Source organism: Sylvia atricapilla, chromosome 1, assembly GCF_009819655.1.
Source record: "Sylvia atricapilla isolate bSylAtr1 chromosome 1, bSylAtr1.pri, whole genome shotgun sequence".
NCBI lineage: Eukaryota > Metazoa > Chordata > Aves > Passeriformes > Sylviidae > Sylvia > Sylvia atricapilla.
Window position 1 is genome coordinate 131,824,661 of NC_089140.1, and position 22,083 is coordinate 131,846,743.

Genomic DNA, 22,083 nt, shown 5'->3' on the forward strand with positions numbered 1-22,083 from the left:
ATCCCTCTCACAAAACCATTTGCTGTCCTGCCTGCCAGACAGGTAGCTCAGATTTCTTTTCATCTTAGAGAAGGCTGAAATCTTGTACAAAATGCAACTGCCTTTAGATCTTATATTTCCAGGAATCAGAGCATTCAACTTCCAAAGCACATCTAATCAAATAAAAAGATTTAAAAGCAGCAAGAGATAAGAGCAGTCAGCACATTACAAGAAAAAAAGGCTCCCAGGGAACATCCACATTTTCCTAAGGCTGATCAGCACATTAAACAACAGACCGACCACTAGAAGTCAGTATTTAGACATTTATTTCAGATATGCAGTTTACACGCATATTATTGAGCAAAACCAAATTGCAAATATACAAATACTGTAACAAGCATTACCAAATAACGTAACTGGCACTAGTGTTATAAGCTATTACTGGAACTGGTGAGGGTAAGTCATGGAAGAGGACTGTAGCTTATGGCATTCCTTTCATCCAATCGAACTTCCAGTAGCACCATAATGGCAATACATGAAACACAAGACAGAACATTGTTAACTGTTATTCTGAGATTCACAACTTCTTTTTTTTTTTTTTTTCATTTTAGTGAATTACTTAGGAAAAAAATGTTAACAGTGCAGGCGCTTTGGCCAACTTCAGCTTGTGTTCAGCTGTACATCTTCCATATGCAAAATAAAAAGAAAAAAGCCAGCATATTTGGAACCCATCTTTGCATCTGGGCAGTCATTGCACTGCACTTAAGATTCTGGGACTGAAGACAGGCATGTCTTGCAAAGAGATGTCATGTCCACTAAAGCCTGAGTGAGTCTTTGGTAGGCCAATACCTCATTATTATATCTCTGACAGTCATTTTATTCACTAGGATTTTCTTTTGTGATCCAAGGTGGCCAAAGAGGACATTCTGGAAAACATTACAGTAAAATCCTCAAACGACCAGGCACTTCAAACCCAGTCTTTTCCAAAGGCACCAAGAATGGACGGGGCACCAATTTTCCCCCTAATGAAAGGTGACTGCATCTGCTTTTCTACAATGCTTAGAAATCACTGGATTGTTATTTTACAGTTTTTATACACTATATAGTAGCCTTATCTGCTGCATGATTGGTTGCATGAATAAATAGGTAACCCCACTGTTCTACACAGGTGATGTCTCCATTCCACCATACATTAGGTACCATTTTCTTATGTTTTGGAATTATGTAAAAGCCATAACCCTGCTCAAAGTGTACACACATACAAACACTTCTGACACAGGCTACATCCATCTGAAGATATGCAGTTCATTCTACATGCATTCTAGATACAGTGTGTCCAGTTATGAAACAAAATTATCATTCTGAATATTCACTGTTGAAGTATGTTTGTATAGGTCTGTGCAGGTCTTTGCTTCACTTAAATTTAAGAGTTCACACAAGAATGGTTTTAAGTCACTAATGCTCAGCTAACACCCTTTATCCCAAACCCCATATTTTCCAAGTGAACAGTGCAGGACATATTATTCATTTCAGCATTTAACATATTAAGAATTTACCAATTTTTATCTAAATACACCAAGTATACGCTTTCAAGCAAAGTTGTGGCAAAAATACAAAACATGGACGTATTTGTACTGCTGTAATGCACTTGGTTAAAGCCTTCATGTCTCTTCACACAGGTCGAAGATCCATAGGAAGTATTTTGCCTTTTATCAGACAAGTATATAGAAAATGCAGTTGTATCAAAACCGGTCACCTGAAACTTATGGAAGTCACATGTGATTCGACCAGCTTTGACAGGGTTCTTTAGTGGCAAATATATTTTTGCAGCACTTAGAGATTTAAATTTCAGTCTGAATAGCAGTGCTTAATTCCACAGCCTGTTGTGAATGGTTGTTGTTCGTTTCTTTCAGTGTTTCACCAACAGCTAAATCTCCATCTGTGGAAGATCCATTATGAATGCTTTCCTCAGCAATGTAACTCAGCTGTGGAACATCAGCGCTTGGGGCTGTTGGAACAGGCACAGGGATTCCACTCAGCTGTGGAGAGTTTTCCAAGCGATCGTTTTCCACCTCGGGCAGAACACTGACTGTGGCAAAGCGAGTGTGATAGTCGCTGGAACCATGGCTACAGGAAGTTTTCATGCTTTCCATATCTGAGCAACTGAACTCAGAGAAATGGCTGGAGTGTGAATCTGCTACGGATGGAATACTATCGCTCAGAGAGGGAGAGTCAAATTCACTGGAGTTTGTGCTTTGCTGTTCCAACAGCTGAGCATCCATGTCCTCTCTCGTCTCATTAATCTTCATGCTACTCTTCTTTCTCAGCTTACCTTTGCACTTCTTCCCCGCCGTGCTGTCCTTGGGCCACTTGGTGGCGCCGGCTTTGCCTTCGGGCGGCCCGGAGCAGCCGGCGGAGCCGCGCCCGGCAGCGCCGCCGTCCTCCACGCTGCTGCTCCCGCTGTGGTGCCGGAACTTGGCTGGCTTGGATTCGATGTCCACCTGCACTTCCAGGCTGTTCCCTTCCCTAGAACAGGGGAGAAGCCGTGAGCGTAAGTGGTCATGGGAAGGTGGAACACGCTGCTTTCCAACACACAGTGAAAGTGAGAGGGATGTACCTTGTAAGGAGCAATGTTTAACCAAATAAACAACCCAAAGAAAAACACAAAGTCAAAGGAAAACCAAATGCTTTACTGAGCTATAGCAATGGTGTTAACTCTTTGGAAATAACCCTGGGAAAATGCAGTAAGCAGTTGCATGAAATTCCATTCGTAACAATTCCATTTGTAAAATCTACAATTTCAAAGTGTAATCTTGAATGTAGAACAGCTGAGGTATGGTTAAAACATCCTTTAATTAAGCAAGGCTTATAAGTATTCTATTTTCACCACATTTCTCTTACCTGTCCAAAGGGATGTAGGAGTTCAGGATGGATCCTGCCATTGCTTTGGTACTGGCATTGTCACTAACTGTTCCCAAGCTAACTGTGCCAGATTCTCCACTCAGACTGTATCGTTCTTTCTGCACATCTGCTTGTACTTCCAGTCTTTGAGAGAAAGAGAGAAAGTTGCATGTACCACCACAACAGTTAAAGCACACTAGCTGAAAATTAGTGTCACCTTGTACATGGCAATAAGTCAGTAATAAATAGAGTGCCTGAGTCACTCCAGTACAGATATGTTTATTTATCCTACTGACACATGTTCTCCATTCCCACCGTCAAAAATTACTATTTTTTTTATTAAAACCAAGCAAACAAAAACACTCAAAGCAAAACCAGATTAATTTCCTAATGGTGTTAACCAAAACTTCTGGATTCTTTCCCTCCTGAGATTTACAAGGACAACTTCCAGGTTCAGCTACAGTCTTCTGCAGATAGTACATTATACTCTAAAAATAGTAAAAACACTCAGAAGGGTACATAAATTCAAGACATATTTCCCCTGTAACCCCTGCTGCAAATTTCTACTGATCAAGTAAGAGGCAGAGAACTGTGTTCTGTACTCTGCTTTACACTGTATGGCTATCAACTGCAACAGGAATAATAGAAACCTGACCAATCTTAAGTTGAGCTCAGCAGATTAGCCAAAAATCAAATTACAAGCTTTTTTCTAAATGTCTTGTTTATCTTCTGTGTTCTGACAGTGAAACTGAAGTGTTTGGTTTTTTTTTTTTAACTCTCAGCTCTTTAAAGAAGAGAGTATGTATACTTCACTCAGCAGTCACAGCCTGACACACCTGCCCCAGCAGAGGGGAACTCTTGATACTATCCCACTCTCTTTATTCTATATAGCCTGGACTGCCAAATTACTCAAAATGAGCAGTGTTGGTAGCTAATTTAAGGAGGAAATTCCATCCTGAATTGGAAGGAATTCCAACGCTAAGAATGGAATGAATATTAGCATGCCACATGCTAACAATCCTTTCTACACACTCCCTTTCTCTTCAGGGTGCAGGAGAGCCAACTACCAGAAAGGTCCAAATTCACAGAAGGCACTGAGCACGTGACAAGGAAGCTGCCCACTTGGCAAGGCCAGGTGCTCATCTGCCTCCCCTCCTGCCTAAGTCCATTCGGAGTCCACACTCCATCCAGGTGCTCTGAAGGCACAGCTTGGTGCCTGCAAGCTGAACGAGTCAGCAGTTCTGACTTTTGGGTGAGGTGCACCAGAGAACAAAACCACGTTAGAGACGAGCTGCCTCTCTGACTCCTGTCTACAGGCAGCTCTGCTGGGGAGGCAGAAGAACAAGACCTCAGGCCCCACTCAGCCTCCACAAAATTAAAGGCTTGAGGTCAGGCAGGATCTCTTGAAAATCAGTAAGTTTGTCGGAGATGAACTGTTTATCTCCCAGAGACAGTTCCTTTTAATAGGAACCACCATCAAACAGCAATAATCTGAAAACCGGGGAGGTGACTGTGCCTGCGCACGGAGCAGGACGGTCAGGGCTGGGAGCAGGCCCTCACCTGTTGAAGCAGTTCACCATGGCACTCCCCGAGAGGCTGCCCGTGATGCTGGCCCCAGCCAGGGCCATGGTGCTGGCCGTCTCGCTCAGGTTGTCCCGGATGGCTCCTATCCTGTCCATGTGGCTGCCGCTGGCGCTCAGGCTGCCCGTCAGGCCCCCGACGCTGCCCTCGCCGATGCTGGGGTTGTGACGCGCCTCTGCCACCGACGTGGTATCTGCACACAAACACAGAAGGCTCCTCAGGTATGGGAGCAGCACTTGGCTGTTTCTAGAATGGGGCCATGAAAGCGGTGTCTGAAATTGTGCTGAGAAGGATTTATAAAACATATGGTCACAAAAAGAGAACTCTCTCTCAAAAAAAAAAAAACAAACCCAAAAATCACAAACAAGAAGAAATAATTTAAAAAGACACCTTCCTTGGAGCTGCTATAATGGCTATGCCGGACATAACATACTGAACAGAGCAAAAAATTAACCATGGATAGGACAGGAAACATGGATAAAAGGCATGCAGAGAGACCCCATCACACAGGATAGCTCCATGTGATCGAAAAATTGAAGCATTAGACCAGTCTTTAGTTGGCCCTATTAAAAATAAAAAAATCTAACGAACTTCCACAAACCAGGATTCTGAAAGAACAACATTAATGCTATGCTATATTATGGAGAAGACTCGAGTTTGGCTTTGGGCAAGAAAAGCTTTAACAGTTGTTATAATACAACCCAGAACAAAATGACGACGAGAAGTCATTATCATCTGAGAGGTGCAATTTCAGCAATGAGCAGAAGCGGCCCAAAATGCAAATAACTACTCTAGCATCTAAGACAGAAAATACAAGTCACAAAGCCCATATTTATAGAAAATGGAACACTGAATTTTCTTACCTACAGCTGCATTTGTTCCACCAACATTTATATCATTTTCATCATCAAATTCTATCCTGACACCTTTTCCATTGCCAGCTGACACACCACAGCCTCCACTTCGGCAGAGGGAAATTGGAACAACTCCATACACATAAGCCAGCATAATAGGAACACCAATACCTACAGAGGAAAGTAGAGTCTTTCATTAAAAGTGACTTTTATTTTAGAGCCTTTCATAAAGGCAATTTCATTTTCCAAAATTACTTAATATTTGATTAATATTACACATGAAAGAGATCAGGAGGGAGCAAAATTAAGAAATATTGGTAAATCACTAATGTAAAATGACTGGAAAGTACTTTCAGCAGGCACAGTGTCCTCTGTCAGCATTGGTAGGAAGCAAAGCTTAATGACTGATGAATTAATACTTTCCATGTGTCCATAACATCCTTTACAAACAAAACTGAAGTACTTAAAGATCCACAAAAGCTCCACTGGGGACTCTGCTGTTCCACCTGAGAGGCAAAAATAGCAGAGATCTATTTCAAATGTTACTCAACTAAAAATGTTAGTACCTCTACTACTTTAATAAGGGGCTTCGATTTACATCCACTGAAGAGAGACATGGTTTTGCTATCAATTTAATAGGACTAAACATTATTATTACTCTGGGATTTGTCAATATAAGATTTCCTTAAAAGTACACAATTCTGCAGAGTACGGTGGCAGAAATTAAGGGAAACCAGCTAAGGGAACTGTAGACTACAACATACACAGATACACACACACATCCATCCCACCACTTTGAGTGGATGATGGAAGTTAGTCCTTTGGCATATGAATTAAATCATCCTATTGGCTTTGCTGATGGGAGTATACAGAAGGTACAAAAACCAGCAGATTGAAAAATGTCAAGTTGGCACATTGTGAAAAAGTCCAGAGAGAAGCAGACCTAATAGTAAGGCTACTCAGTCTAATCTAAAAGAAGGGTTCCAATTATACAGTTCCCTTCACTAGAAATTGCTTATATTCAAGGAGGAATTCAATATTCTTATGGTCATTATTTTGGAAACCACACAATGCCCTGAGACTGGAGGCCATGTGTTAATGGCAATGGGGCAAGAACAAAACTCCACAAAATAAAACCCAACTGCTTTCACTGAGAAGCCACATTTCATCTCTATTCAGGGATAACAAAACAGCTTGAGAGAAATGAAGTAAGGCAGACCTATAAATACAACTATGAGACTTTGTGTCCCACCACCTGTTTAGCAGGGATCTGACACCACAGCCACATGAGAACAAGGCAATGCTGACTGACACCAGTTCCGTGGCTGGCATATCCTCATTTGCACAGTGGTCCACCACTGATAACAAGCAGTTTAAAGCCACAGCTTCCTGGCCAATCTGAACCATCACTGCCTAAAAGTGGACACGTCTTCCACAGGTTACTCATTACTCTCTGAACATTGCTTCTGGCACAAGGGGGAACACTGCAGACAAAACTGTGTACACGGGGCTGATCCAGCTTTAAACTAAAATGGTGGGTCTTAGTGTAAGTCAGCTATCCACAGCAGCTTACTTTACAACTGTGAAGATGCCTGTGCTGCAACAAAGAAGAAGTGCCAGGCAAGTCCCTTCCTTTCAAAAACAAATCTGGGTTTACAGTGATCTTGAAATTATCTGGGAAGATGAGACAACTGTTTTGCAAGGAACAGCAAGATTCTCCTTAAATGCTATCCCTCAACAATCACCATGATAAAGAGTGTGATGCAATTTGAACTGACTCCCAGAGCAAAACACGTGGTTTCTCAACTAAGTACAATATTAACTGTAAGAGACCATTTTTGTTCTGCATGGAGAGAAGTTTGATATGAAGTTATTAAAATATTAATAGACTCTGTGGCAACAGTTTTTTCCTTGGTAACTTAAAAAACTTTGAAATATTTCAATCTTTAAAGCCATATGTGACAATGTGGAAACTTCAATTTTCAGATAAAAATTAGTTTTAATTCTTCAGGAAACGCTCCATCAAAATCAAGCACTTGATTCTGCCCCAATAAATGTATAACCTCAGACTCCTTCTCGTCTTCTCGCTACTTCACCTATAAAAGGAAACTACAGTACTTAGCTGTGTTAACTCATGAGTGTTTATAGAATTCTGGTTGGAAGGTGCTACCAAGACACAAAATAGTAATATTTGCTTACCTACAGTTACTGCAGCTACAACTGGAGAAACAATTACAGATAAGGTTACACCACCTGCTATAGCCAAGTTTCGCTTGTGCTTTGAAATGTCTTTGCCTTCGTATCGATTGTGAATCTTGAAAGAAGAAAAAAAAAAAGGGGGGGTTTAGAGTATTATCAACATCAATAACACATTGCTGCAAGGGTGGAAGAAGTGACATAGTTTGAAGCTGTGCCCTGTTGTTTTCCAGAGAGACCACATTCTATGCAATGATTTATTTCTTATCTCAAAGGAAATCAATTATATACATATCCTGATTTTAGGCAACCTCTTACAAGTTAAGAAGTCCTCCCATCTAGGAATTAAGCATTTATTCTCAGCCTCAAGTTTGAAGAACTAGGTAATTGAAGAGCTTGGTTTAATCATTACTTCATCTTACATGGCTGGGAAAAACAGACTAACTTTCAGGATACAAGAATTGCCACATATGATCAAATTGACACATCTTATTCCCAGTTGTCTTTTTCCTGAACAGTATGGAGCTAAAACTTTCACAGATTACTAGATCTATAGAAACAAGTTGACATAACAGAGCCATGAGAGAGCCTTCACCAAACACAGCCTGGAAAGAGGAGAAAGCATTGAGCTCCATTGCTCCAGCAACTCCTCATGATGAGCTGTTGAGACAAGAAATGTTTTTGCAAACCTAAGTCTCAGCTTAGTAAACATTCTGTTTACTAAGGAATCTGCTACCCAAACCTCTTACTGATGGTTCAAGTCTGCAATAACTCTGAAATGTGACTGCCTTAAACTTACCTGTCACACACCCCACATGAACCTGAAAGGCCTTTAAAAATCACTGTTCTACAGAAATTTTTCACATCTGTGTGTTTCATTTACTCTCTCTAGGAACATGGTTTCTCAGAGGTATGCACCACATCTGTCATCATTCTTGGCTAAGATATAATTACAGAGGAACAACAGGTATCTTAATGACTGTCACAAATCCAAATTAATCCTCACTTCATCTAAGGAAGAGCACAAAAGATGAGTACACAAGAAGATAATGACAAAAAAATGAGTTGCATGTCATGCTTTCTAAATTACCATGTTACTGAATGCTGTGCTTTCTAAAATATAATTTCAATTAAGAGTTTTTGTAGGGTTGTTCTCATTTTGGAATAAACAAAGTCATTGTTCAGGCAAGGCAGGCAAGGAAAGGGCAGAGAAGGCACTGTGCTTTGTGCAAAGAGAATGCATTTACTTGCTCTGAGGTACATTATACAGAGAGAAATAGAGAGTGAGAGAGCACTTGAATATTGAACATGACTGTGGATTAAAAACAACAAAACTGAACATGGACACTAACAGTGTGAGTGTGTAAGAATTATAAACCCAGAAAGATGAGGTTTCATGGGGCTCTGAGCAATTAGCAGGATTGCCTAAGGCGCTGAATTTTACTGTTATGGACAATTCTAACTCCCCAAACAAAAGGAATAATGCAACAAACAGACATCCATGGAGGTTACTGGATTCCTTAAACACAAAGCAAATAAAAAAAAAAAGGAATGGAAGGAGGAGGTTACAGAGTAGAAATGGATTTAAAACATCAAGACAGAAGATTATACTGGTAGAAACAACTATGAAATAAGCATTCTGGTTTTATAGATGTAAGTCTTGTAATCTAATAGGTTTCTGTGTTTATTGAGATTTCTCTTCTGGCCTAGTATTTTTGTTTGGTTATTCTTTATTATTATTCTTTATTCAATATCCAGAAGACTAGCACTTCCTCAAGGAAACTCTATCAAAGCACAAGCACAAACTCTTCCAATGCAAAGGACAGACAGAATACTGAAAAAGAACAATAAAGCTTCCTTTACCAAAGCAGCAGCATTAAGAAAATAGGAAGTAGGTCAGATTACTATGAATGGGTATAGAAGAACAGTATAAAATCAGAAAAGTTAAACTAGAAGAGACAAAAAGCAAAGGATATCCAAGTCAAGGAGAAGTTATTCTACGAGTACAATGCTAGTATGAGGAAGACCAAATTGGATCAATTTGCTGTTTAAGAAAAATGAAAGAGAGCCAGCAGATGAAACTGGAGACCTGTTCCTATTTTCTTTTCCCTTCAGTTGTCATTGAAGATTAACTGTGGGACAGAAAACTGGTGATGAAGAAGATCTGTACAAATACAGCAGATTGGAGCGTACTTCCATAAACTGATCTGAAAAATATCTCAGCAGGCCAAATTTAAGATTAATCACTAATAGTAATTTTTGGAAGTTAGTATTAGTAGATGTCTGAAAAAAATCCAGGAAAAATGGAAATGGTTAAATGGCAATGCTAATCTTAGAAAGGGTACAAACCAAGAAGCTGAGAATGTAAAAGACCACTGAACTGAACTTTCATTTCCTGAAAACTGGGACCTTGTAGACATCAAAGCAAAGGTAGGAAACAAAAAGGTCACTGACTTTTTTTTTTTCAAGTAGAAATCATGCCAACTTAATTTTCTCCTGTAACAAGATAACTCAGCCCTGAGGATGGGGAGAAACAGATGTCACACACTGACTAATTAAATTCTTACATTCTTGTATGACACACAAGCAGTTATAATGGTCCAGACTGAAAAAAAAGGATGAGAGAAATCTACTAAGCTTCATGTGAAACTACAGAAAACATGTGAATAGCCATTTTTTCTAACTACCCAAACTGAGAGTCTTCACTCCATACTTCTTCCAAGAGATGTGCCTTGGATCCAAGAGTATTGAACATTTTCGTTAATGTGGAAGATAGAACGAGAAGAATGTGTGTGTTGAAATTCAGATCAATACAATCTGGCATGAATGCATAATTCTGCAAGAATGCCAGAATTAACTCCAGTCGTGAGAAGCTCAAAAACGGTTTAAAATGACCAGATGCAGCTGAAGGGCAACATGTTCAAGACTACCCATAGGAAGAAGCCAATTGCCTGAATACCAGTACGTGGGAAAGGGTTTGTGTTTTCGAGTACACAAAATGAAAATAGCACGTCGTTGAAGAAGAGGTAACTGGTAGTTACTGGCACAGAATCACCCTTTCATTTAACTCAGCAGTAGTAATGCTGCAGCTTCACTGCTGTATTCAAACTGGACAAAAAGGTGGCATGAACAACTACAAGGAAATGCAGAAAACGAGAATCAGCAACCTAAACCAGTGTTTTCTTGACAGTTTGATAAGAAATGCTGGAAGTGCTAGGTTTGTTAAGAATAGACCTAAAGTATCATTAAATATGTAACAGCATATTGCAAAACACAAGGATTCTCTGCATCAGCTGAAGAATAGGGCAGTAGGAATCAAATGTAAATTCTCTTCCTATAGCAATGTTAAGACCAGTAAGGTTTTGTAAGGAAACCAAGCTTGAAGGGCCTGTGGGATCTCCATCATCAGATGTTTTGAAGTGGAAATATTTGACAGGGGTCACAGAGAAATGACCATTAAGCACTGGGGTACAACAGAAATTCTCACGAGGTTGCCCTCACAGACTAATGATTTGAGACATTAATACATGAAAAGTGCTCTGTGATGGGGTCCTATTCCAAAATATGACAAAAGCTAATCATGCAAATGTAATTTGAAACAGATTAACTGCTGCCTTCTTCCTCTCCTCACTTAGAAGGTTCCACTGACTGTATGGGGCTAAGCTGTAACAGAATAAAAGGGTCAAAACTCAACTGGAACAGAAAGCAGGGTACTTGCTAGAAAGAAAAAGATTAAATAAATACTGGATTAAATAAATACAGTGGAAAAGCTGCACCCCTGAACATTTTGTCTAGCGGACACACTCTTTTGCCTCCCCAATAAATGCAGAATTATGAGTCTGTGCCAGTCACAGTGAGAATCCATGCTGATAAAAGCAGAAAAACAAAACTTCCAAGCCATCTTTTCAAAAAGCCCATTTCCAAAAGATCTAGATAACTTATTACTATATCCTAAATTACATATGAGTTTGTTGATTACTTTATAGTAAAAGCTATTATATTTTCTAAGAGGATATCAACTGCCTTCTGATTAACATGATTGTTTCTAGCTCCTTCCCAGAAGAAGTAAAATGAAGACAGGCTAGCTAGCACAGAACACTGCTCCACATTAGTGGACTGGCCCAAGGCAATTAACAAGCTGTTGAGTATGAATGCACAAGGTATATGTGTATGCACAAACCTGGCATAATTTTATACTAAAATTCTGGTAACTATCTGCTTTTAAGAAAAAAAAAATCTTTTTTGTCTTCCTTGTGCTCTAAAGATTGTTTAATTCTAAGGGACAGCAGGGGAATCAGAGATTAAAGCCAGAGCAATTTTGAATGAAAAGCATGCAGGAGTTTTCATGGCAGGATGTAGAAATTGGAAATTGTTCAGTGTTTTGCTCTGCATGTTTTAAGAGAATCCAGATTCTTAAACATTGCTTTTCATTCCTGCACAACTGACACAAATAACCTTAAATAAAGCAGACATCGGTTTGGCTTGGTTTTGGGTTTTTGGTGGGTTTTTTTGTTTGTTTTTGTGTTTTGTTTTTTGGGGGGTTTTTGGGGGGTTTTTTTGAGATTGTTTGGTGATTGTGTTTTGGTTTTTTTTTAAGAGGCCAGTTTGGATACCCAACTTAACATAGTATCACCCAAGCCATAGAACAGAAGGTAAAACCTGAAGCACGTTGGGAGATGAAGCACTTTTTACCTTACGTCCCACATACACAGGAATTCCAATAATCATAGCAGGAATGGCAATGCCAGCTATTAAGGCAATTCCCACAGGAGCTCCAACAAGTGTCCCTAGTTGCCACAGGATTTTCTTCTTACGGCTCCATGGTTTCTTTCCCCAAAATGTGCAACCTGATGGGCTAATAGAGAGAAATAAGAAAGCTGTGAAGTAAATAAATCAAATATACTACTGAACATTTCTTTAGTTACAAAATTATTGTCCTTAGGTTCAAGTTACAGATGTAACACTTCACCAGTTATTTCTTCAGATTTTTTTTTTTTTGCCTTGAGAGTGTATTTTGCAATGTAACAAGAAGCATATTGCTACACACCAATCTTTGGTTCACAGTAATGTGTATAATCAGAACTTCTGTATTGCTAATACAAAGACAATAGAGTTGTATTTAGACATCAGTAAAAATAGGGTGTGTTAATTCAAAATACTTGATTTGTACTAAGAACATGTAGCATGCATAAAATTTACAAAATATTTTAAAATAAAAATAATAAAGTACTGATTTAAATACATGTATTGAAAACTAACTTAATTCTCAGACATGAATACTTCAACTGTGATTCTCTACTTCAAGAGGAAGAAAGCCAGACTTACAGTACTTGGGAATCTCCCTCTAAATACTTTAGAAAACAAATTACCAACCACATAGAAATTTTTTTCTTAAATGTACCTTAAATAATGTAAATCTGAGATCTCTTTCATACAGAGCCAACAGAATTCACAGCCACAGACAGCACAAGTCATATGATTGCAGCTTCCATCATTCATTTTTATTATATAAGCAGCACAGCGTGGGCATGGCTTTATGTCATCAGCTGTTTAAAAATGAATATTAAAATCATATCAGTTCCTTAGACAAGCAAATATAATCACAATGCAGACGTACATTTGGGAAAACTGATTGAACCATTATCTGAAATAAGGTTGCTTTACAAATCTTCATTTTACCATGACTTAGTATCAAATTCGTTTTTACAAACCTCGGATTGAGCAAAACTAATGAAAACAAAGTGTAATAGACCACATTCAAGTAATTGAATAGTTAATGCATACTCTCTGTTCAAAGATTTTTCTAAGCTTAATAAAATATATATTAGAGTCTGACATTAAATATGTATGCTAACACAGGATTGATAATATGGTCCCTTTAAATATAATCCTCTTTTACATTTCATGCTGTTATGAATCTTATACTTGAATGTTAAGTCTCCGCTCTGTTAATGTATCTTAAATCCATCTCCCCATTCAGATTAATATACTTCTTTGGTATTGCCAACCTCCTCTTGAGTCCTTTTCACAGCCCTACTTTATACTTACTTACTCCCTAAAAAATATAGCGTAGCAGAAGAAAACTCTGGAGAATCTCCGTGTTCCCCAGTCAAATGTGGAAAAATGAAGTTAAGTGACCAGCCCTGTCAAACAAGGGCTCATTGAGCAACAGGGAAATACACACACACCACAGTTGTGATCTCCACTCCTGCTTAGCACCTGCACTTTAAGAGAAGCTTAAAGTGCTTATTTATTCACAGCAGCAGAAATACCTTGCAGCTCCTAGTGCAGAACTCCAAATTTACTGCCTCGGTGCTACTGGGTAAGACAAAGAGAAAGGAGAGCTCACCCTTATAGAAAGAATACCTAAAGAGGTGCAAAACCAGCAGAAGAAAGTACCTCTACCAACCCCAGTGCACAAGGAGTAAGCAGCTGAAAGGATTCATTAGCTACTCCCACATGGGAGCACATGCACAGGGCAGAAAACAAACAGAGGAAGTTCTTCAGCACAGGAAAGGAAGAGCTACTGCTCTTCAGGCTGAGAGGAGTTGAAAGGGTAAGGAAAAGAGCTGGTGGGCTAATTCTTCTAGCTTATTTTCAAATTTATTTGAAAGCTAGATCAAGATGGCAATTCTTAGGGCAAGATGGGATGCATTGTTAAAATAAGCCAGAGCAAACTACAAATTAGAGACTCTCAGTCTGGGGCTGGATTGGAGAAAAACAACACTAACTACAAGGTGCAAGTGAGACTCTACCTCAAATATCTACTTTGTTTGCTCAGGCAGAGACAAAAGTTGCCAAATAAATCAGAGTTTGGGGTAATTCAGACCCACTTCTTACCAACAACAAACTGGAATCCTGATGTGCTAAACACTGCTCTGAATAGTTAATCCTCTTTTTTTGGGGAGTTACAAACAAGCTCAGCTTTAAGAGATGGAATTGTTTGGCTTCTGGTAAACAAGAGATGAGCATTTCCTAGAAAGCTAGAAATTAGTGCTAACAAAGATGTCAAACATCAGAGCTAGCATCGGAGTAATAGCCTTTTTGAAAACCTAAAATTAGTGGTAACCAGTTTTAGTTTTAACAGCTGGGAAATTTCACCTACGGTGGAGAAAACAAGTATACTAAGTGACACAGCTAAAAAGTCAACATGCTAAACGTGGGACAGCTTGCAGCAAATCCATTTGATTTCACATTTTAAACTACAAAGAACTTAAAATGATGACAAGCTTTTAAGACTTAAGTCAGATGGTCTGGTCACAGAGTACTTAGAAGCATAACATTCAAAAATTTAATTCAAATTTGTAATTGTTACTTTTATGTTTCTGAAAGACAAAGCATCTAGTATCTATCTACCTTGTCACCATTCCATTCTTTCCCTCTCTAGGGTTCATTGTGCAACGTACAGAAAAGATGTTTTCCAGCACCCTAATCATAAATACCTGCTGCTCCAGATTCCTGGCTGTAACTGATAGATGAAGAACGAATCGTTCTCAGGCGCAGACTCTGAGCTCTCTCCTGGCGAGCAGCATCACAGGTCTGGTTGGGATGCCAAATCTGCTTGCAGTGGTAGCAGAACTCAGTTCCACAGCCCTCCCGTCCACACGTCAGCTTGGGGCAGCTGGCACATCCAAACGCGATCACAGCGTATCTTCAACAGGCAAGAGGGGCAAGAGAGAATTTTGTTAATAAAACCAGTTCTAAGTATAGAACAAAGCTGTCAAAGCAGCTGAAGCAGGTACAAAGGCAGTGGACATCCAGAGCTGACTACTTCCTTTAGGAGATGGCCAGCACCAGTTCCTCAACATCTCTTTCCACACCTCTATTGCCACTGTGTTAGATTAAGACTGTACAGAAATGTTGTAATCACTGCAACACTCACTCACCTTTACTCCATGCACTATTCAAGCATACCGTATTTAAAGTTGAACACAATACTCTAAGATTTACAGTCACCAAGAAACCACAGTTTAGAAGAGTGGGACAATAAACCCAAAAAGGTGTTTAAACAGTTAGGAAAAGTTATAGTTTAAAAAGTGTCCCAGTCACTATGGGCACATCCTAGGCTGACTGTCCATGAGGGAGGATCCCTGCTCAGTGACCTGCAGTGTAACCTACAGCTGTAACGACGTCTGATTTGGCACTGCAAGAGAGTTTAGGATTTTACTATTTGCCTTTTATCATGAATACCACTATTTACTTTAAGTAGATGTTTATTAAGTCTTTGTATTTTAAAATGTCAGAACAACAAACCAAGTATATTTTAAATAGGATTTTGGTTTCTCAATAATTAAGGCATTTTTAAAAAGACATTTCAAATGTAAATGCAAAAATTGGTAAGAGTTTGGGCCTCTATGCCACCTTTACTCTGACAATACTACAAAGCAAAAAACCTCCAGGAATGCTGAAGCTTACAAAACTGTGTTACACTACACTTTGTAATCAGATACTAAATGAACAGCTCTAAACAATGAGTTGAAGTGACAAAACTACTCCTTCATTAGACCTGCATTTCAAACTTCACATGATACAAACAGTGTGTTCATAACAGTAAACACAAACATATGTATATATGTTTATTAATTCATACCCGTTGTAGCTTCTCAGTGAGTTTATGCAATAGCTTTCTTTTAAACATATAATACTAAATCTACTGGTATAACATTTAAAACAGATGTATGGTTTTATTCCTGTGAACAGGGTCCCTGAGTAGACTTCAACAGATTTATAAATGCAACAAGACTTAAGTTTCTGTCTGTTCAAATGAAGGGAATTTTATTTTAAAAGACTGTTTATTTTTACCCCCTGTCCATTTTATAACAGTTGCATAAATTTACTCAAAATATTCTTTACTAGCAATGATACTTTAAAAATATTCCCACTCACAAGCTTATCTTAAAATTTAGCAGTTTTTATCTAAGTAGCTAGATCTGAAACTCTGCAAAGTTAATGCAAATCCTATTCCTTTTATTATTGATTTAAAACATCATATTTGATGTTCCTCCCTAGGAAATCTTGCAAACAAATAGGACTTTCAATGTTTAACTTACAGATTATTAAGTTACAAATGAAATACATGCTTCCCTGTTTACAAATATTTCTTTCTTTCCAAGCAGAGATTTATTTCAATAATTGCTAGACTCCTCTATATTGCTGCCAAGTTAATCAGCTTCATTTTCCCCACTTTCTGCAAACTGAAGAGATAATTGCTTTGCATGTACACAAAGAGACTCTGATCCAAACACTTCTTCAACAAACAGGGATACATTCAAGGCTTGCTAACATTAGACCAAAAAAATCTCAAGTCTAAGACACAGAATAAAGTATCGATTTATATCCTGCTGCCTTCCTATCACTAATAAAGCATGGGCACAACCCTGAAAACACTCCCTAATTTGGACTGACGTATTTGGCATACCTTTAGAAAGTAACTTTTTAGACCAGAATAAATCTCAGTTCAAACTGTACAGGATTACAGGTTTAACTTTGACATTTGCAATTTTTAAAGGAGATGTGAAAGACTAAAGTCCTTGTTTAGGCTGAGAGAAGGGACAACTAAACAAACTCAAAGTAAAAGCCAGTAAAACAAAAACCAGAGGCAGTGAGCCATTAGTTGAAGGCTACAGAGTGAAAAGATGGATGAAGAATCTGTACTCTTTTGCATGATCTGCATTTTACCTGATAAAGGTATAAAAATTTGGCAATCACTGCTCTCTTCTAATGATGTCAGCAATACAATCTCAGAGCAAAACCATTAAATAATTCAAACAGAGGAGAAGACAGAACACATTTGGAATACTGATTCAGTAATGCTTTTTAAGCTTACACTGGAGAACTGGTATGAAAAACAGAATACAAAGATACTGGTCTAGGAGAAGGCTCCTATCAGTGCTCCTTCACCAGGGAAGGATCATCTATGTGACAGGGTCTCCTATCAAGCCACTGCTGGTCAGTTACAGCTGGTCCAGACTTTTACAGTGTTTCAGGTAACAACCACGATGAGGATCCATTTGAACTTGCAACAAAAGCTGTGGGTGAAGCAGCCCAGGGTCAGAAAGTCCGTGGTGCCAGTGGTATGGACCATTCTGGCACTGGGCTGCTGCAGTGCAGGAGACCCCTCAGCTGCCGGGCAGCCCATCCAGGGCAGAGCTGCTGCAGCAAAGTCCTCCTCCAAACTGATCGGCTGCTCTCCTGTTGAGAGGACAAGTAATTCCCCATTGGGACACAAGTAACAGCAATACACTCTGTAGATAACTTTGTTTCAAGATCTGTTTGCTTCATGTTTTGCTGTCCCTAGGACTTGTTTTTATCCACATAGAGTTGAAACAATGAGGAAAAATAATTATTTACTTCTTAACTTACTGTTTCTTTCCTTAGAACCCAGGAGACCAATGATGTAAAAAAGCCTGCAATGCTTTACCAGACTGACCTAGTTTCCCTCCATTTTTTTTCATTTCAGGGATCAAAGTTTTTATAATTGCTTGCTCTTTATGTGGTCCAGATTTTTGACTTAGTGTGATGCCCAAACTCTGAAGCAATACTACACGGGGTGTTTGATCAATGCTGAGAAGAGCTGAAGCACTGTTGTGCACCATCCATTTTTTACCTATTTGTGCAGTAATTTTTTTTCCTATCAAAATGCTCCATTTCACACCAATTTCCTATTTATTACAGTAGTTGTTTCTAATTTTAAGTCAACTTCAGGAAATTATACTACTCTCTGAAGTTATTGCATCTCTCCTACTTTGGGGTTAACTGCAAATTTAGAAATGCATTCCATCCAGGTTCTTAACGAAATATTTGATCCATGCTACAACGTCATAACCCTAACGCATTCTGCCAGTATCACATTTCAAAAACTGTTCAGAAAAACGCCCTCGGCTTTAATTGCATATTGTACAACTGGATTAGCTGCTGAAGCAATTAGAAACTACAACTACTGTTGTGCCATATAATTATTCAAGCAAACGCCTGCTGATCTGAAGTTTGTGTGTACTGTATGTCATGCATCATCTCTGAACAGTGTTTGTTAGCAAAGGCTCTTCTGTGGAAATCTGAGTAGTGTTTGCTTCCCTAAACCTTACACCTGTACAGTTCCCTCCTCCATCTTCCTGCTAAGCTCCACCACAACATCAAATCCTCATTATTACTTTACACAACACTCCCACTTCTCCTTCCTACCTCCCTCTGTGCCTTCCCTCAGTTGGGCACATACAGACTTGTCAGACAGTGCTGTGGTGGCAGCCTGAAAGCCAAATTTAAAATTTTAACTGGAGGATTCATACACAGGTATTACTCTTGCTGGAGGCACTACTGTCTTTCTGTTGTTCAAGTAGTATGCCCTTTCCCCTAAACGACTTGGATTAGCTTTTGTTGAATGCTCAGTCCCTGCTGCCCAACATACGTAAGAGTTCTGAAGGTTTCAAAACTATCAGGAGAAGGTTGGGAGAAAGACAAAACATGATTGTAGGAACTCTTGTTTGTTTAGGATGACAACCAGAAACAGTGATCTTCCTGAGAAGCACCCAAGCAGCCAACTTTATTCCAACTTAAAACTAGTAATGAGAATTTAGTGAGGAGGCACTATCTGTGCATTAAAAGCAGAATTCATCTATCACTGTGAAGCATTTCCCTGCCACTTTAAGTATATTAGGAAAAATGGTGGCCTCAAAAGTACAACAAAAGGTCACCCATGCAGTACAAGTTTGTTCCCTTCACACAGATACTGGCAGAGTTTATCTGCCCGGCAATATACTGCATTTTCCACACGACTCCCAGAGTATGGAGCATGCAACAAGCAGTTCTGGAGCAATGATTTAAATACTTGCTGCACACTAATTGCTGTGGTCCCACATGACAGCATGGAACTTTACCTTTGCTCTGAGGATCCACTTTTTATCTTTATAATGGTGTTATCCATAGCAATTATCATCACAGTTTCTGACCACTGAAAGATACTTACGAGGTTTATTTTAAAAATAGATAAGAAAATTGAAGCATAAAACCCAAAACAAGTTAAATAAACCTGCCTTAGTCTACTTAGTTAAGTATTAAAAAAATATCTGAACCACTGAAACATGGTTTAATAGAGAATAGTTTAACAGGCTTTAAATGCTTCTCCTGGGCTTGAAAAGTAACAGTTTGTAACACAAAAACTCAGGGCAAAGCATATTTGTGCCTATCAAATAATACCTTCCAGTGGTTGTTTTCTTTTGCAGTATCAAAATATTAAAAGTAAACTGTACTGGCTTTGTCCATATGACTTTGTTACAAGCTCATGCAACCAAAACACCCCTCAAGTTATTTTTCCTTCTGTCTTCAAACTATGCCACAGCAATGCCATCCACTTTGGACCAGATATGAAAATATCACCTTTCCAGTCCCTGCTTTTGACTTGCATTAGCAAATGCTGTTTATTTCATAGTATGAAAGCAAAGCTGCATTTGAAATAACTCCTAAACATTAGGCATCTGGTTATTAATATTGGAGTATTTAATCTACCTACCAGTCAATCCTATCTTGCTTTTTCTCCTGCAATATTTTTCCTTTTCTTATTCTACTTATTGCTCATCTGTGAGACTTTGAAACAGCTGTCAGCCTCTGAGCTTTTAGTGTGCACTGCACATCTGGATTGCAGTCATGACTATCATTTTTAGCAGTATGATAACACAAACAATCTCTAAAAAAGCAGTTTGCTGAAGAATGGCATGAGACACCAGCAGCACAAAAGCATGAGCTGCTGCTCAGTAGTACTCAGACTACTTAGAATTCAACATGGTTTCAGAACTGTTTAAAGTACTAAAGCAAAGTTAAAACATTATGTTTCCCAGACAATAAGCAGGAACAAGCTGATTATCCCACATCAGAATCCTGCTGACAAGCAACAAGTGCTGTCTCAACCAGCCACAAGATGGAAGATATCTGAAGCAGGAGAAGCCTTTTAATTTAAAGAAAAGCTTAAATCATTTTCCACAGTTAAAAAGCCAAATTACCAACTGTGCTTTAATAAGTTAAATTACAGTCACCAAATTTTCAATTCCCTTTAGTTTGAGTTTTGTACCATCTCCTTGGAAGTGCAGTATCTAAATTTCTTTTGCTTGCTGTAAATAAATGGCAGGCGTCCACCAGTAAAAGTTGCTTGACATTGCTGAATTTGCCTCAGTGCAAAAAAAAAGAGAAAAAACCTACCTTCCTACTCAAGGAAGCATTTTATTTTGGAAGGTGGTTGTAGCTTGGGATGGTTCTTATTGTTTTCATTTTCATTTGTTTTGATTTCTTGTATTTTCTTTTACTGAAGAGAATTCTGCCTGCTACTTACTCATAAAACTGTAACAACAGCCTAAGCAAAGCAAGTAACTTTTCAAAAATCATAATGCTATGAAAATTCTGTACCAACACTGCCACTTTTTAGAAGATACAGGAAAAATACATACCCACAATCTGGAGCTGGGCACCATCTACAATCAGGATCTGCAACCAGCCATCGCCTAAGCATAAACTCTTCATATTTTTCCATCAAGATGTCATCATTTAATATCAAACGAATATCATGAGGATTAAAACGTTCTGAGCATTCTGGGCAGCTAATATTAACTCTGCTCTCAGAGATTTCTATCCGGAGATACTGACGCAAGCAATCCACACAAGATCTATGGTGACAAGTCATTATCTCTGGGAACCTGTCCTTGGAGTGCCGCAGAAGGCACAAGGGACATTCCATGAAGTCTCCACTTGGTTTGCTGCTCGAGGTTGTTCCGTTATCAGAAGAGGTACACGTGGAGAAAATAGAGTTCTTGTCTGTACACATTTCTGAATGAATACTTTCAATACTTGCAATTCCATCAACACCTCCATTTAAATCCCTAGACTTGCGTTTCGTGTCCTTTTTCCTCCGAAAAAGTGAGCCCAATGAGATTCTTCTTTTCTTTGGTGCCTTTTTGACCGATGGCAAGCTCACAGACGAGGCCGAAGACTGGAGGTCCCGATCAGAGCCCATTTGCCGATGTAAACTCATGTCTAGGTCACTCATCAGAAAGGGGTTAAATTTCATATACAATCCTAATCATTTTTAAGGATCAAAGAGAGGCAGAGCAGACAGGCATATTATTATGTAATCCAGTTTGAGAGTCTTCATGCAGAAAATTCACATGTATCTGTTTCCAGCAAAATTCTTCAGAAGAATTCCCTGTATTAGAAGAGATGGAAAAAAAAGCAGGATTAGAATCACAGCTACCACTATTGGTTCTGAAAGGTCACAGCACTCTAGTGACCTGTAATTCCTACTACTACCATCTTTTCCTCACCATCTGACCCAATACCTCTTTCTGTCAGCTTTTTCTAGCCTTTATAGCCTTCTTATCTTAACAAGCCTGAAATTTCCTTCTGGTCAAGGACTATCTTTGTTACGCTTAATCAGTGCAGAGAAGGGCATCTATACTCCCCTGCCCCCCCAAGGAAAGAGGGTGTGTGCACGTGTCTATGCATGTGTAGAAATTACCAAAACTCAAGGTGACAACTAAGCAAATATGCAAGTTTTTCTACAAAGCTTAACAAAAGGCTTATAGCATTGGAA

At 38.9% G+C, this 22,083-nt stretch overlaps 1 protein-coding gene across 3 annotated transcripts in view; it reads right to left on the bottom strand.

Annotated features, from left to right (window-relative positions):
- Positions 1-288: 288 nt before the first annotated feature.
- Positions 289-22,083, bottom strand: part of RNF19A (ring finger protein 19A, RBR E3 ubiquitin protein ligase) — a 57,714-nt gene continuing 35,919 nt past the window's right edge. For all 3 annotated transcript variants that reach the window (XM_066334175.1, XM_066334191.1, XM_066334183.1), the window contains 9 exons: positions 20,945-21,696; positions 14,954-15,162; positions 12,913-13,057; positions 12,204-12,366; positions 7,515-7,629; positions 5,325-5,486; positions 4,441-4,654; positions 2,881-3,024; positions 289-2,505 (listed from right to left, as the gene is read on the bottom strand). In XM_066334175.1, the coding sequence (XP_066190272.1) occupies positions 1,821-2,505; positions 2,881-3,024; positions 4,441-4,654; positions 5,325-5,486; positions 7,515-7,629; positions 12,204-12,366; positions 12,913-13,057; positions 14,954-15,162; positions 20,945-21,561 (2,454 nt within the window). In that variant the 5' untranslated portion in view covers positions 21,562-21,696 and the 3' untranslated portion in view covers positions 289-1,820. The remainder of the gene's footprint in view (positions 2,506-2,880; positions 3,025-4,440; positions 4,655-5,324; positions 5,487-7,514; positions 7,630-12,203; positions 12,367-12,912; positions 13,058-14,953; positions 15,163-20,944; positions 21,697-22,083) is intronic.